The sequence below is a fragment of the Cervus canadensis genome, chromosome 3 (genome assembly GCF_019320065.1).
Source record: "Cervus canadensis isolate Bull #8, Minnesota chromosome 3, ASM1932006v1, whole genome shotgun sequence".
NCBI classification, from domain to species: domain Eukaryota; kingdom Metazoa; phylum Chordata; class Mammalia; order Artiodactyla; family Cervidae; genus Cervus; species Cervus canadensis.
Genome location: NC_057388.1, coordinates 18,279,439 through 18,297,332, shown reverse-complemented (window position 1 = coordinate 18,297,332; position 17,894 = coordinate 18,279,439). Strand labels below are relative to the sequence as shown.

The 17,894-nt window shown below is 37.7% G+C and overlaps 1 protein-coding gene across 1 annotated transcript in view; it reads left to right on the top strand.

Annotated features, from left to right (window-relative positions):
- The window catches only part of THSD7A (thrombospondin type 1 domain containing 7A), a 452,526-nt gene that overhangs the window by 167,471 nt on the left and 267,161 nt on the right, over window positions 1-17,894 (top strand). Inside the window, exon 2 of the mRNA XM_043462735.1 lies at window positions 15,450-16,281. Within this exon, the coding sequence (XP_043318670.1) occupies window positions 15,450-16,281 (832 nt within the window). The remainder of the gene's footprint in view (window positions 1-15,449; window positions 16,282-17,894) is intronic.

The window sequence follows — 17,894 nt, the reverse complement described above, 5'->3', positions numbered from 1 at the left end:
CTTTAAAATTCCATCATTAAAATTCTGTTGAAGCTCTAACAAATCTACAAAACTTCCCCTAAGCTGCCATATTGGTTCCATCACTTAGATTTGTTTACTTAATTTTCTTGTATTTATTTAGTTATTTAGTTATTAGTTGGAGGCTAATTACTTCACAACATTTCAGTGGGTTTTGTCATTCATTGATATGAATCAGCCATAGATTTACACTTATTTCCCATCCTGATCCCCCCCTCCCGCCTCCCTCTCCACCCGATTCCTCTGGGTCTTCCCAGTGCACCAGGCCCGAGCACTTGTCTCATGCATCCCACCTGGGCTGGTGATCTGTTTCACCATAGATAGTATACATGCTGTTCTTTTGAAACATCCCTCCCTCACCTTCTCCCACAGAGTTCAAAAGTCTGTTCTGTATTTCTGTGTCTCTTTTTCTGTTTTGCATATAGGGTTATCGTTACCATCTTTCTAAATTCCATATATATGTGTTAGTATGCTGTAATGTTCTTTATCTTTCTGGCTTACTTCACTCTGTATAAGGGGCTCCAGTTTCATCCATCTCATTAGGACTGGTTCAAATGAATTCTTTTTAACGGCTGAGTAATATTCCATGGTGTATATGTACCACAGCTTCCTTATCCATTCATCTGCTGATGGGCATCTAGGTTGCTTCCATGTCCTGGCTATTATAAACAGTGCTGCGATGAACATTGGGGTGCACGTGTCTCTTTCAGATCTGGTTTCCTCAGTGTGTATGCCCAGGAGTGGTATTGCTGGGTCATATGGCAGTTCTATTTCCAGTTTTTTAAGAAATCTCCACACTGTTCTTCCATAGCGGCTGTACTAGTTTGCATTCCCACCAACAGTGTAAGAGGGTTCCCTTTTCTCCACACCCTCTCCAGCATTTATTGCTTGTAGACTTTTGGATAGCAGCCATCCTGACTGGCGTGTAATGGTACCTCATTGTGGTTTTGATTTGCATTTCTCTGATAATGAGTGATGTTGAGCATCTTTTCATGTGTTTGTTAGCCATCTGTATGTCTTCTTTGGAGAAATGTCTGTTTAGTTCTTTGGCCCATTTTTTGATTGGGTCATTTATTTTTCTGGAATTGAGCTGCAGGAGTTGCTTGTATATTTTTGAGATTAATCCTTTGTCTGTTTCTTCATTTGCTATTATTTTCTCCCAATCTGAGGGCTGTCTTTTCACCTTACTTATAGTTTCCTTTGTAGTGCAAAAGCTTTTAAGTTTCATTAGGTCCCATTTGTTTAGTTTTTGCTTTTATTTCCAATATTCTGGGAGGTGGGTCATAGAGGATCCTGCTGTGATTTATGTCGGAGAGTGTTTTGCCTATGTTCTCCTCTAGGAGTTTTATAGTTTCTGGTCTTACATTTAGATCTTTAATCCATTTTGAGTTTATTTTTGTGTATGGTGTTAGAAAGTGTTCTAGTTTCATTCTTTTACAAGTGGTTGACCAGTTTTCCCAGCACCACTTGTTAAAGAGGTTGTCTTTTTTCCATTGTATATCCTTGCCTCCTTTGTCAAGATAAGGTGTCCATAGGTTCGTGGATTTATCTCTGGGCTTTCTATTCTGTTCCATTGATCTATATTTCTGTCTTTGTGCCAGTACCATACTGTCTTGATGACTGTGGCTTTGTAGTAGAGTCTGAAGTCAGGCAGGTTGATTCCTCCAGTTCCATTCTTCTTTCTCAAGATTACTTTGGCTATTCGAGGTTTTTTGTATTTCCATACAAATTGTGAAATTATTTGTTCTAGTTCTGTGAAAAATACCGTTGGTAGCTTGATAGGGATTGCATTGAATCTATAGATTGCTTTGGGTAAAATAGCCATTTTGACAATATTGATTCTTCCAATCCATGAACACGGTATGTTCTCCATCTGTTTGTGTCCTCTTTGATTTCTTTCATCAGTGTTTTATAGTTTTCTATGTATAGGTCTTTTGTTTCTTTAGTAGATATACTCCTAAGTATTTTATTCTTTTTGTTGCAATGGTGAATGGTATTGTTTCCTTAATTTCTCTTTCTGTTTTTTCATTGTTAGTATATAGGAATGCAAGGGATTTCTGTGTGTTAATTTATATCCTGCAACTTTACTATATTCATTGATTAGCTCTAGTAATTTTCTGGTAGAGTCTTTAGGGTTTTCTATGTAGAGGATCATGTCATCTGCAAACAGCGAGAGTTTCACTTCTTCTTTTCCTATCTGAATTCCCTTTACTTCTTTTTCTGCTCTGATTGCTGTGGCCAAAACTTCCAACACTATGTTGAATAGTAGTGGTGAGAGTGGGCACCCTTGTCTTGTTCCTGATTTCAGGGGAAATGCTTTCAATTTTTCACCATTGAGGGTGATACTTGCTGTGGGTTTGTCATATATAGCTTTTATTATGTTGAGGTATGTTCCTTCTATTCCTGCTTTCTGGAGAGTTTTAATCATAAATGAGTGTTGAATTTTGTCAAAGGCTTTCTCTGCATCTATTGAGATAATCATATGGTTTTTATCTTTCAATTTGTTAATGTGGTGTATTACATTGATTGATTTGCGGATATTAAAGAATCCTTGCATTCCTGGGATAAAGCCCACTTGGTCATGGTGTATGATTTTTTTAATATGTTGTTGGATTCTGTTTGCTAGAATTTTGTTAAGGATTTTTGCATCTATGTTCATCAGTGATATTGGCCTGTAGTTTTCTTTTTTTGTGGCATCTTTGTCTGGTTTTGGAATTAGGGTGATGGTGGCCTCATAGAATGAGTTTGGAAGTTTACCTTCTTCTGCAATTTTCTGGAAGAGTTTGAGTAAGATAGGTGTTAGCTCTTCTCTAAATTTTTGGTAGAATTCAGCTGTGAAGCCATCTGGTCCTGGGCTTTTGTTTGCTGGAAGATTTTTGATTACAGTTTCGATTTCCTTGCTGTGATGGGTCTGTTAAGATCTTCTATTTCTTCCTGGTTCAGTTTTGGAAAGTTATACTTTTCTAAGAATTTGTCCATTTCTTCCAAGTTGTCCATTTTATTGGCATAGAGCTGCTGGTAGTAGTCTCTTATGATCCTTTGTATTTCAGTGTTGTCTGTTGTGATCTCTCCATTTTCATTTCTAATTTTGTTAATTTGGTTCTTCTCTCTTTGTTTCTTAATGAGTCTTGCTAATGGTTTGTCAATTTTGTTTATTTTTTCAAAAAACCAGCTTTTAGCTTTGTTGATTTTTGCTATGGTCTCTTTAGTTTCTATTGCATTTATTTCTGCCCTGATTTTTAAGATTTCTTTCCTTCTGCTGACACTGAGGTTCTTCATTTCTTCCTTCTCTAATTGCTTTAGGTGTAGAGTTAGGTTATTTATTTGTCTTTTTTCTTGATTCTTGATGTAAGCCTGTAATGCTATGAACCTTCCCCTTAGCACTGCTTTTACAGTGTCCCATAGGTTTTGGGTTGTTGTGTTTTCATTTTCATTCATTTCTATACATATTTTGATTTCTTTTTTGATTTCTTCTATGATTTGTTGGTTATTCAGAAGCGTGTTATTTAGCCTCCATATGTTTGAATTTTTAACAATTTTTTTCCTGTAATTGAGATCTAATCTTACTGCACTGTGGTCAGAAAAGATGACTGGAATGATTTCAATTTTTTTGAATTTTCCAAGACCAGATTTATGGCCCAGGATGTGATCTATTCTGGAGAAGGTTCCGTGTGCACTTGAGAAAAAGGTGAAGTTGATTGTTTTGGGGTGAAATGTCCTATAGATATCAATTAGGTCTAGCTGGTCCATTGTGTCATTTAAAGTTTGTGTTTCCTTGTTAATTTTCTGTTTAGTTGATCTATCCATAGTTGTGAGTGGGGTATTAAAGTCTCCCACTATTATTGTGTTACTATTAATTTCCTCTTTCATACTCGTTAGTGTTTGCCGTACATATTGCGGTGCTCCTATGTTGGTTGCATATATATTTATAATTGTTATATCTTCTTCTTGGTTGATCCTTTGATCATTAGTGTAGTGTCCTTCTTTGTCTCTTTCACATCCTTTATTTGAAAGTCTATTTTATCTGATATGAGTATTGCGACTCCTGCTTTCTTTTGGTCTCCGTTTGCATGAAATATTTTTTTCCAGCCCTTCACTTTTAGTCTGTATGTGTCTCTTGTTTTGAGGTGGGTCTCTTGTAGACAGCATATATAGGGGTCTTGTTTTTGTATCCATTCAGCCAATCTTTGTCTTTTGGTTGGGGCATTCAACCCATTTACATTTAAGGTAATTATTGATAGGTGTGGTCCCGTTGCCATTTACTTTGTTGTTTTGGGTTCACGTTTATACAACCTTTCTGCATTTCCTGTCTAGAGAAGATCCTTTAGCATTTGTTGAAGAGCTGGTTTGGTGGTGCTGAATTCTCTCAGCTTTTGCTTATCTGTAAAGCTTTTGAATTCTCCTTCATATCTGAATGAGATCCTTGCTGGATACAGTAATCTAGGTTGTAGGTTATTCTCTTTCATTACTTTCAGGACGTCCTGCCATTCCCTTCTGGCCTGGAGGGTTTCTATTGATAGATCAGCTGTTATCCTTATGGGAATCCCTTTGTGTGTTATTTGTTGTTTCTCCCTTTGCTGCTTTTAATATTTGTTCTTTGTGTTTGATCTTTGTTAATTTGATTAATATGTGTCTTGGGGTGTTTCGCCTTGGGTTTTCCTGTTTGGGACTCTCTGGGTTTCTTGGACTTGGGTGGCTATTTCCTTCCCATTTTTAGGGAAGTTTTTCAGCTATTATCTCCTCGAGTATTTTCTCATGGCCTTTCTTTTTGTCTTCTTCTTCTGGGACTCCTATGATTCGAATGTTGGGCGTTTCACATTGTGCCAGAGGTCCCTGAGGTTGTCCTCATTTCTTGATCCTTTTTTCTTTTTTCCTCTCTGCTTCATTTATTTCCACCATTTTATCTTCTACCTCACTTATCCTATCTTCTGCCTCCGTTATTCTACTCTTGGTTCCCTCCAGAGTGTTTTTGATCTCATTCATTGCATTATTCATTTTTAATTGACTCTTTTTTATTTCTTCTAGGTCCTTATTAAACAGTTTCTTGCATCTTCTCAATCTTTCTCCAGGCTATTTATCTGTAACTCCATTTTGTTTTCAAGATTTTGGATCATTTTTATTATCATTATTCTAAATTCTTTTTCAGGTAGATTCCCTATCTCCTCCTCTTTTGTTTGACTTGGTGGGCATTTTTCATGTTCCTTTATCTGTTGGGTATTTCTCTGCCTTTTCATCTTGTTTAGATTGCTGTGTCTGTAGTGGGCTTTCTGTATTCTGGAGGTCTGTGGTTCCTTTTTATTGTGGAGGATTTACCCAATGGGTGGGGTTAGATGATTGGCTTGTCAAGGTTTCCTGGTTAGGGAAGCTTGCGTCAGTGTTCTGGTGCATGGAACTTGATTTCTTCTCTTTGGAGAGCAATGGAGTGCCCAGTAATGAGTTTTGAGATGGGTCTATGTGTTAGGTGTGACCTTGGGCAGCCGTATGTTGACGTTCAGGGCTATGTTCCTGCGTTGCTCGAGAATTTGCATGATATGTCTTGCTCTAAAACTTATTGGCTCTTGGGTGGTGGTTGGTTTCAGTGTAGGTATGGAGGCTTTTGGATGGTCACTTATTACTTAAAGTTCCATGTAGTCAGGAGTTTTCTGGTGTTCTCAGGTTTTGGGCTTAAGTCTCCTGCCTCTGGATTTCAGTTTTATTCTTCCTGTAGTCTCAGGACTTCTCCAACTATACAGCACTGATAATAAAACTTCTAGGTTAATGGCGAAAAGATTCTCCCCCGTTAGGGACACCCAGAGAGGTTCACAGAGTTACATGAAGAAGAGGAGAGGGAGGAGGGAGATAGAGATGAGCAGGAGGAGAAAAAGGGGGACTCAAGAGGAGAGAGACAGATCTACGCAGTTGTCTGTTCCCAGAGTGTTCTCCGTAGCCCAGACACCTACAGAGATTCACAGAATTGGATTGGGAAGAGAAGGGGAAAGGAGGAAATAGAGGTGTTCTGAGGTAGAAAACAGAGAGTCAAGATTGGGAGAGAATAATCAACACACTCCTGAATAAAAATGGGAACTGAATTTCAGTTTAAAAATAGGGCTTCTCTTCTTTTTTTTTTTTTTTGTAAGGTTATAGTGTATTGAAAATGAAAATTAAGGAGTAGTAGAAGAGTACTAGAGGACTTTAAAAGAAATAAGAGAAAAAGAAAAATAGAAAATAGAAGAGAAAAAGGAAAGAAAAAAAAAGAAAAAAAAATTTTTTTTCCCTAATTAAAAAAATCATAAAAATCTATGAAAATGAAAGTTAAGGAGTAATGGAGTAATAGGGAATTTTAAAGGAAAATAAAAGAGAAAAAATAAAAAAGAAAAATTTAAAAAAATTAAAAAAAAATTTTTTTTTCTTACTTAAAAAAAAAAAAAAAAGTAAAAATGTATCTAGGAATTTCTCTGGAGCTGTTGTGGTCAGTGTGGGTTCCGCTCAGCTTCAGATAGCTCCTCGAGCCAGCTTACACTTCTCGATATCTACAGGCCCCTTCCGGTGTAGTCGGTGTTTTCTACAGGGATTTTAATCTGTTGCACCAGTCCCTTCTGAAGCGGTTCCCTTTGTTTATTTGGCTTCTGTTTGCCGGTCTCCTCAGAGCCTCATTTCCGCCCTGACACAGGCGGGCGGAGGTGGACTCTTATCCAGGTAGCTAGTTCCGTCGCTCTGCGGGGAGGGGCTGGCACTGCCGGGAGGGGCTGGCGCTGCTTTCTCCGTCTGCGCTGCTCAGGCTCCGGGCGGCTCTATATGGAGCACGCACCGCGCTGCGCGTGGTTCCAGCCCTCGGGTGTTCCACAAAAGCGCGGAGCAAAAAGCTGCGCCCGCTCTCTGTGCCTTCCCCGTCAGAGCGGTCCAGGCAGCCAGGGGCTTGATGGGCGCACTCTCCCCAGGTGTGGCGCGCCCACTCCCTTCCGCGGACCCAGTCTCAGTTTCCGCTGGCGCCAGTCGGGTGCGCGCGCCTTCTGCCCTCTGCGTCCCCAGCCCCAGTCCCGCCCGCGCCGGTCGGGTGCCTGCGCCCTGTGTCTCGCCACGAACTTCCCCTCTTCGCTGCCTCCTGCCTCAGGCGGGGCTGGGCCTGTCCGCAGCCTGCGAGCTCTTCTCTGGACTTTCTCGGTCCGTTGTTTTGCGAACGGCCGGCAGTGTGTTCGGGCCGGTTAATTTTCTCTCTCTCTTTTGGTCTCCCACAGTTCAAGTTGACAACTCACAGAAGCTCCCTCGGATTGTCCTCAGGGCACTCAGGCCCGGACCCTACCCCAAGCAATGCCGCCTAAGACTCCCTTCCCGGGACGGGTCTCCGTCCTTAGCTCTTTTGTCTCACTTTTTATCTTTTATATTTTGTCCTACCTCCTTTCGAAGACAATGGGCTGCTTTTCTGGGCGCCTGATGACCTCAGCTAGCGATCAGAAGTTGTTTTGTGAAGTTTGCTCTGCGTTCAGTTACTCTTTTGATGAATTTGTAGGAGAGAAAGTGGTCTCCCCGTCCTACTCCTCCGCCATCTTGGCTCCTCCCCCCTCTCCATTCTTTTATAGATTCTTGTCCCATATATGCCATTACAACATATTGAGCAGAGTACCCTGTGCTATATAATAGGTCCTTATTAGTTACCTATTTTATATATAGTAGTGTGCATATGTCAAACCTAATCTCCCAATTTATCCCTCCCCCCACTTCTCCCTTGGTAAACATGTTTTCTATATCTGTGACTCCGTTTCTGTTTTGTAAATAAGCTCATTTGGACCATTTTTTTAGATCCCACATTTAAGGGATATCATATGATATTTGTCTTTCTCTTTCTGACCGACTTCACTCAGCATGGCAATCTCTAGGTCTATCATGTTGTTGCAAATGGCCTTATTTCATTTTTTATGGTTGAGTAGTATTCCATTGCCTATATTACCACATCTTCTTTACTGTTCCTCTGTTGATGAATATTTAGATTGCTTCCAGGTTCTGGCTATTATAAATAGTACTGCAATGAACATTGGAGGTACTTAAATCTGTTTGAAATTATAGTTTTCTCCAGGTATATGCCTGGTAGTGGGATTGCTAGGTCATATGGTAATTCTATTTTTAGTTTTTTTAAGAAACATCCACACTATTCTCCATAGTAACTGAACCAGTTTGCATTCACTTGTAGGATGGTTCCCTTTTCTCCACACTCTCCAGCATTTATTGTTGGCGGATTTTTTTGGTGATGGCTGTTCTGATTTTTGTGAGATGGTACCACATTATAGTTTTGATTTGCATTTCTCTAATAATTAATGATGTTGCACATTTCTTCATGTGCATCTTGGCCATCTGTATATCTTCTTTTAAGATTTTCTCACTTCTTTTTCTTACTGGCAGCTTCCATTAGGCTTCTTCCAACAGCCTTTTTTTAAAAGCACCTTTGGCTCTTACTGACACTTTTTCCTCATTGCCCTTTTAACTTTGGCCACTGCCTGGTTCCAGCATTCCATTCCCATGCGTTTGATTTTGGGTTATGGCAACATATATCTTTCAGGACCATAGTCTATGTTAGACATCTATTGCTACATAACAAATTGCCTCAAAATTTAGCTGATTATAATCAATAAAATCATCTTAGTTTCCATGTTTCAAATTCCAGTTTCAAATTTCCATGAAATCTGGAAGTAGCTTAGCTTGGTAGTTCTGACTGAGTCTCTTATGTGGCTGTGGTCAACACTGGCCAGGCCTGCAATTTTCTAAATATTGACTGGTGCTGAAGAAATTGCTTCCAGGGAGATCATGAGTCAATGGCCTTTCATGGAGTCTAGCCTAAAGAAATCATCTCTGATGCATGCAGAATTTAAAAGATTGTCACAAAAAAATGAAATCTTTCTGTGTGAGAAAAAAGCATTTCCCAACTTTATCACATATTTTCCTCATAATGTTGGTTCTTTTTTTTTTTTTTTCCATAATGTTGGTTCTTAGTGTATTATTTCCAATAGTGATATGAGACGATGGAAGTTAATGACATGGTACATATTATATTATGTTTTACAAAGGAAAGAAATCAAGATTCAAAGAGGTTAGGTAATTTTCATAAGAGAGATCAAATTGATAGGGCCTGAAAATAGATTGCTATATTTGGTAACTGTGAAATCAGCTTTTCTAGTCACTGATTCATCATTCATTGTCTCATCAGATTTAAAGAGCTTGTTCTAATTTTTGTACACTTAATTGGATACTCTTATATAACTTCTTATTAAAGTTTAATTACTTATTGAAGATGAAAGCTCAGCTTGACTTCACAGTGATCTTTCCTTATCCACCAAACTTATTTGCCATTTGAGAGTTATATTTTAAATTAAAACGAAATTAAAACTCAAATCAAAAAAGTTATGAGCGCTCCTATTTTTTTTTTCCTCTAAAAGGGAAATTTAATCAGTTTTAGGTCAGTAAATATTCAAAATTTAATTGTTTATGCTCATAAATCTACACAAAGGGGTCCACTTGGCAGAGTGCATACTTATAATTGAATCAATTAGTATAATATAGAGTGGCATGATATGCCAGGTATTTGAATTACCAATACTATATGATTATTTCAAGACAGACATTTAAGATCACATGTTGGCTTCTATCCACGGAAAAAAATCCCTTGAAATGACCAAATCAATACAGAATAAGCAAAATTATTTTTCAGTGTTGGGAAAAAGGAAAGACACTAGAATTCTTCAAAAGCTTTGAGGTCTTTCGTCGACCACAGTACACAAAGGATTGGATTTAAGGGAATGAAGACTATCTGCATGTTAAAATAGTCAAAGGATGGACTCTGAGGAAATGAGCACATAACATTCCTCCAGTAGGAGCCCAGATTTAAAAAAAAAAAAAAAGCAGTCTGTAAATTATCAGGAAAAAGTGTATATTTGTAAATGGCTGTCTGGAGGACAAGCTGGTACATTTGGATGGACACATTTACAATACTGGATGTATCAAAAGCTTGAAAATTTGAAAACATTTTGACTAAATTACCTGACCAATATAAAACAGTGATTGTTTATTGTAACATTCTGTATAGTTTGGAAACAATTTTTTAAAAGACTTAAATTTCCAAAAGTAGAATATCAATTAGATAAATCACTGTAAATTGATACAACTTGCCACACAATAAAAATATAAATCTAATTGGGCAAATATGAAGAGTATCTGACTTTAAGTGTTTAGTAGGATCAGTCTTTGTATTTCTGTGTGTATGTACGTGTATGTGTGTGTGTACCTGAGCCTGCCCACCATGTAATGAAACGGAGTGACTTTTATAGCAGATTGTAAAGTAAAATAGCAGATTATAAAGCAACTTATAGCATGACCTTAAATTTATTTAAATATATTTTTAATTGCCTAATAGAATGATAGCAAAATATGAAGACTATTTACCTTTAGTTTCTGGGAGTTATAAAGAATTTTCTGATAATCAGCAGTCATAGTTGTTTTTTCCCTGTGTATTTACTCAAGTATAAACAAATAGAATTTATTTTTTAATTCTGTGACTTGTATATTTCAAAAATAAAATATGGTGCAGCAATCTTGAGACAGAAAACAGTATATTACAAAGCTGTGCACTCCTTGATCTTGGTAAACTAGGACATGCTGTTCCATAACCAAATCCAGGAGGGAAAATGCACCATCTCATTTGAAAGATGCAAACATATTTAGTCAAACAAAAAACTGGCTCATTTGAGAGTTTTATAGCAAACAAGGACAGAAAGTAGTTTGCATAATTTTCTTATGCTCCTTTTATAGTGTTTATCTTTTATAAGGCTCTTTGGAACAGTTGCTAGCCACCTGTCAATAATGTGGCCTTTTATAGACTCAACCTTTTATTGTTCTCATGCCCTTGACATATAAAAAAAAAGCAACCTTAGAAGGAGTCCATGTTGAATATGGTGGGCAACATACTAATTTTAAATTTAAAAGACTGTCTTTTGTAGACTGAAATAAAGAGAGAGTTTTGAATGACATGAAGAGAATAGGCGTGCTATGAAATCCTCTTTAGCAGGAATAAAAATAAATTCATTATTTTATAAACATTTTTTGAAAGTTAGTTAAGAATCATATTTAAAGCACTAGCCAGTAGAAAACTAAGCCACATAGAATTCATTTAAAGTTGTTGTAACAATTTTGGATAATTTTGCATCAGTTCCAAGTGAAAATATTTGGACTGTGACTCTAACAATTACATAAATATTTTGTATATGTAAACAGTTGTTGAAACTTCTTTTTGCTGGAATAAGACATCCAGTGTTTTTTCTCAATTTACATAAAATCTGTCAAGCTAAGTGTTCTACATACATTTATTGACCTGCATCCTAAAAGCACTTTTCGTGATACTGAATGAACACAGTCCTATAAATCTGTATGCAGGAATACATTTCCATTCATAAAGGAATATTACCCAAGCCCTCAAGTAAAAAGCTATCTATGTTTTATTTTGTACAATTAGATTCCTAGTTCTCTGAATATAATCATGAACAGGAGCAATAAATGAAGCAAGTTTCAAACCAATGTAAATTCTTTCTACTCTTGTTCAAAAATAAAAAAATCAAACATCCTGATACACACACACAACATTTCCGACACCATTTCCCACTCTAAGTAATATAAGATGTGGGGCTACAATTTAATATCTATGCAGAAATATATAAATTAAAAATATCACATTCTCATGTTATATTTGGGAGACAACTTCATGTTCTCCTCGATAGAATTTCAATGCTGTGCTTTCAAATTGCACTTCAAAATATTTGTAGTTCTTAAAACATGGTAGCTAACTGGGCTGACAGTTCTTAGCTGTCAAGAACAATTTTAGATGTGATCCCCTTTCTGTTCAATGTGTGATTATTTTAATAGTACGTGGAGGACAGAGGTATATATATATATAGCTCTTTATCAGGTATACATTGGTGAAGATCTGGTTTTTCAACTGGACACAGTGTAATACCCACGGTGCAATGAGAAGATAAGAACACAGATAAGATGCCTGCAACGTGAATGAGCTTTCTTTAAGTTCAGTTGTGACGACATTGCCACCTCCACTTTCACTGGTGCCCTCATGCGTTTCTTTTCCTTTAACCTAGTGAGTAATTTTATAGATCTCTAGAATTTTCTTGGGCTATCTCCTGGTTCTCAGTGTAAATATACTTGGAATAAAATAAACCCAACAATGTTATCTATAACTAAATGATTAATAGGAATCTATGATAATATTTTTGAAATGAAAATTGAATTTGTATATAGAATATATGCTCTTTCTAGTTATCTAAGTAAACATTAGAAATATTTATTCATTATCAGTGTGTATGAAATAGTGTAGATGTTTCCTTGAATTCAGTTTTTTTCCTGTTGGCATTGATATTAAGCATGTAATGCTAAGTCATTTCAGTCATGTTCAACTCTTTGTAATGCTATAGACTATATAGCTCACCAGGCTCCTCTGTCCATAGGATCCTCCAGGCAAGAATACTTCAGTGGTCACCTTGCCCTCCTCTAGGGGATCTTCCTAACCCAGGGATTAAATCCGTATCTCTTAAATCTCCTACATTGGCAAGTGGCTTCTTTACCACCGGTGCCACCTGGGAAGCCCTAAGCATGTAACTAATGCCTTGAATAAAAAGATCTACAAAACAAATTCTCTCTTTCCTGAACAAAATAATTGAGGAAATTCATTCAGAAGCCAGCCATGAAAATTAAAAAGATATGATCAAGCCAAATTTTGCAAAAATATGCAGAGTTCTATTGTTAAGGGGCCATAGAACCAGTCTAATGTGATTAACAGATATTGTCAAACAGTTATTTAGTAAATTAACTGAAATAGTAGTAAACATGATGTGAGAAACATGCAGGGCTTCACCCATCCTTATTTATCTAGAGTAACTTTCAAACTTAATAGTTAACTAGTAGTGTATATTTCTGCTTCCTAAGTTCAGATGGTTTGTTTTTTAGTTATGTGTGTTTGCTTACTCAGTAATCACATACAAACTTAAAGCCAGTTAACATTTTGTATAATCAGATGTCTGTAATAAAATATTTTCATCAGTTAGTTGAAGCATACCCATTAGTAGTAGTGCAACCTACCTAAGGAGTACAATTAAACATTCTTAAGTGGCAAATCTGTAACTTCTATTTTTACTTGGAGGATAAAAGACTAACTTCTTAATAGTCCTAATCTGATTTGGCCTATTCAGTCTGATTTCATATTTATATCAAGAATTAGAAAACAATGAATTATTAAGAAGTTCTCCTGAATTATACCTGGGTTTTATACTTTGAGTTAGTTCAAGACTCCTACATTTTGAAATTTAGATTTAATGGTATGTGACTCATAACTTGATGATCTAACATAAATGTGTCTTTATGTGCTGTGTTTAGGTTGAGAAGTAAACGTTGTTCAGGTACAATCAGGAAAATGAGTAGATAGCAAAGATGTATGTAAGTAACTAAAATTATATATGTATACATATATATATATATATCACTATGTTCGCTTGAGAAGAGTCCCATATTCTGATTCTCAAACTGGTTATTTAGAAAATCTCTAGGCAAGCATCAACAGATTTCTGAATACATATTTTCCTTTGATAAGTTGAAAGTAATATTAACATACTATCAGGTATTCTATGTTTAAAAATGTAACAAATTCATTGACCTTCTTGGCTTATAAAGTTTTGACATCAGTACTATGGGAGGACTGTTTCCATAAATGTATGTTAAGCCCCTTATGACTCATTACATATGCATATGAAGTTCATAAAGTAATGATATGGGTATGCCACATATCGAATTCTTATCTTCATGCAACTGTGATTAGTTAGAATAATATTTTCAATCAATCTCTTTTCTATTTACAACTCCACTATTCCATTTGTAATGAAGTTAACATCTTCCCAAGTTGTAAACATCTTCCTAGTTAAACAAAATTAAACATTTAAATAGAAGCACATTCTTCATATCTCATTCTTTGTAGATTAATTTTGTACAGGAGTATTTAAGTCTAAAGCTCTAAAATCTAGGATAAATCATAAAAATAAAAGTCAGAACTTGAATCTGAAATCCAGGATGGTTTAGTTATTCATTTCAGATGTGAACTTGGCAAGTCACTTCTCCTCGGCACTTGTTTTCTTCATCCATAGAGTGAAACTGCTGGCCTAGTTTAGTGGTTTTTTACTTCTCAGACAGAAGCCTCTTCTCAAACAATATATATGTACATAATCTCAACATGTCTAAAAATGAACGATATTAATGGAGCTTTTCTTAGGGAAGAAGCCGTGAGGAAGGAGGACAGTGGGGTGGGGCTGAGTGACCCGAGAGTCCAACCCTGTATGCTGCCTGTCCCCTTCCCACATAACCTATTGAAGATGCTCTAGTCTATATCAAATAATCCCTCAGATGCCATGGATGCATTTTGAAAATAATGTGACTATATGATTTTTACATTTCTTTAAAATTCCAAAATAATGTAATCTCAATTACATAAATTGATATTTTTCTGTTAAAGCCCTGAGAATCCTATCTTTAAAAAACAAATGATATATGCAAATATAAGTTGGTTTTAATCTATGATAAGAAGGATTCTAAGGTTAAGAGCCCACATTTCATATTAAAGCCTCTGACTTAAGTATTCCATAAAATTGCTCTATAATGCCACCACATAGTTCATATTTAGGAAATGAATAAATTGATAAAATATGAAGTAACCTTTTAAGATGCAGAAAATTACAGAAGTCTTTTAGCTAAATTTTTATTCTCTTGTCCATCTGTACATTTTACTAGTGGAGATGAGAAAGAAAAAATTTTTTTGGTAAACTTAAAGGCAGAATATGCTATAAAATGAAGATTCTTCACTCCCCAGCTTTGGTTACCAGAAAGTAAACACTTCTGTCAACACATGTGTACAACTAATAGATTCTTGAGGTCATAGGAGGTAGAGCAATGGAAAATGAGGGAGAAGAGAGCACATTGTACAAAATAGTTAATTGCTCAGGAAAACAAAAGCCTGCAGGAGACAGAGTTCTTCACAAGGGGTCATTTTCTTTGCCAGTTAGTGAAATGAATGTGATGGATGTAAGGCAAGTGTAATAGGTTTTCGCTGTGAGTAGTTTCTAGTGACCTTTATGAGCAAGGGTTCTCTTCTACCTCACATTAAGACAAAGCATAAAAGTAAGTTTTCAGTAATCCCAAAAGGACTCAAAGTGGACCTGTCCCAGCAGTTACCTTATATAAATTCTGTGACACAGCTCATCTTCCGCAAGAACAGATCATTACTTTCCAACAGCCCTGTAAAGAGACCTGCTTTATCACACTTCAAGATCTAGAACGTTAACTTCCCTTAAGTGTCTTTCTGGAACGTGAAGTCATGTGTGGTTTTCTTCTAGTAGCGCTGTGAACTCTCGTATTTTTTTTAGGTCCCTGGGGCCGATGCATGGGAGACGGATGTGGCCCAGGAGGCATTCAGACCCGGGCAGTGTGGTGTGCGCATGTGGAAGGGTGGACCACGTTGCATACCAACTGCAAGCCGGCAGAGAGACCCAGTAACCAGCAGAATTGTTTCAAAGTCTGTGACTGGCACAAGGAGTTGTACGACTGGAGGCTGGGCCCGTGGAATCAGTGTCAGCCGGTGATTTCAAAGAGCCTGGAGAAACCGCTGGAGTGCGTTAAAGGAGAGGAGGGCATTCAGGTGCGGGAGATAACGTGCATCGAGAAGGAGAACGATGTCCCTGCGGAGGATATCATCTGTGAGTACTTCGAGCCCAAGCCGCTCCTGGAACAGGCCTGCCTCATCCCCTGCCGCCAGGACTGCATCGTGTCCGAGTTTTCCACCTGGTCGGAGTGCTCCAAGACCTGCGGCAGCGGGCTCCAGCACCGGACGCGTCACGTGGTGGCGCCCCCCCAGTTCGGCGGCTCGGGGTGCCCGAACCTGACGGAGTTTCAGGTGTGCCAGGCCGGCCCCTGCGAGGCCGAGGAGCGCAGCTACAGCCTGCAGGTGGGGCCCTGGAGCACGTGCTCGATGCCCCACTCGAGACAAGCGAGGCAGGCCAGGAGGCGGGGGAAGAGCGGAGAGCGGGACAAGGACCGCCGGAAAGGGGTCAAGGACCCAGAGGCCCGCGAACTGATCAAGAAGAAGAGAAACAGAAACAGGCAGAACCGCCAAGAGAACAGATACTGGGACATCCAGATCGGGTACCAGACCAGAGAGGTTATGTGCACGAACAAGACGGGAAAGGCTGCTGATTTGAGGTAAGGTATCTCTGTGTCAAGACCACGTGTTAGAGAGTCTTTAAGACCTGTGGTTGGAAGTCCTGAAATTCGTATGTGTGTCCACCTAGGGCAAGCCCCCCTCCCAAGGGGGCATTTTTCATTTTAAGGCACTTAAATGTTTGTGGGTTTCCTGAAGTTATTTCTGTTTTGTTCATACTTAGGCACTCTACCACTAGAGCTCATTTAAATTTTCCTGTCAAAATCTAAAGCTTAGGAGATTCTCTATGAGATGATACTGCTTGTTTAAGTCAGCAATGCTGTTTTCCACCTATAAGAAGGGAAAAAAAGACTTACATAAAGGGCTGGAGTTTAGGAATGTTCAATTCAGGTACTTATTTTAGTGAGACTAAGGCACCCTTGCAATTTCTAAGTTTATAGCATTTTCAGAGTTACCCTATAAACAAAATTTAAACCACCACCCAGGGAGCTATTTGTAAGAATAATTCCTTTCACATTTTATAAAATGGAATAACTTTCCCCAGAGAAGAAAAGGGGGAACCAGCAGGAAATAAGGTAAGGAGAAGTTATTTAATCATGAGTAGCTTAGTTTAGAAAACATGTAATTAATTGGCTGCTTTGTCTAGACAGAAATTATTTGTCAAATTATCTCTGGGTAAACAAAGACTGTATTATGAAAGACTTTCTCATGTATGATTTATTTATTGTGAAAATATTCATTGAGGATTATCTGAAGGATATGAGGTTCTCTGGATATTCTAAATTTTGCTCTTGGATAAGTCAGACCATCTGGGAGTGGCTTATCTGGATCATTTGCATAATTGCTTCTTCTGAAATATTTATGCAGCTATGGTTTGGAGTGAACTGAGAGAAATTATGGTAACATTACTTTGAATTTTATATCATATTTATTGTAGAAATGACATTGAAAGCGTCATCTCCTCCATCACACAGTCTGTTCTCTTGATTAAAAACACATAAGATAAATTTCACAGAAGTCTCAATCCATGTGCTTCTGGTGAGCATCTGGATCGTTTTCCTTATGGCCCCTGGAAATCTTGTAATAGATCACGTTTTCCTGTTTACTTTGGCTCTTGAGACTGTAAATAGGACTGCGTGGCATGCCTATTATTTACTAACCACTGCCTCCCCATCCCCCGCCACTGGCTTCTTTTTCTTCTCATCTTGATTATTTTCCTTCATTCATTCTTGTCTAATGATTTTACTGTCTATGGATTTTGAAAACTGACTGAAAGCCTTTGTGAAGCAGGAGACAATTGAAATAAGTGAGAAAACAGACAATTGATATATCTGCCTAAGACAATTTCTCTCATCATAGTGTTGTTCTGGTTGCTATTTTTAGGATATTTGCTACTCCCTTTTTTTAAATTACACAATTGTATTTTCTTTCAGCCATTCAGTAATTTGCTCTTTCTGTCTATTCAGAAGTTTGTCCAACTATTTTTCTGGTCCTGCTGAAGTATACTTCTGCTGCCTTCATTACCCAGGCTCCCTATAAGCCCTTGTATGTGTGTGTGTGTGTGTGTGTGTGTGTGTGTGTGTGTGTATTCGCCTCTGATGCTGTGTCATGCATATTTTCAGTTCATTCTCTGTTTTCTTCTTTTCTGACAGAC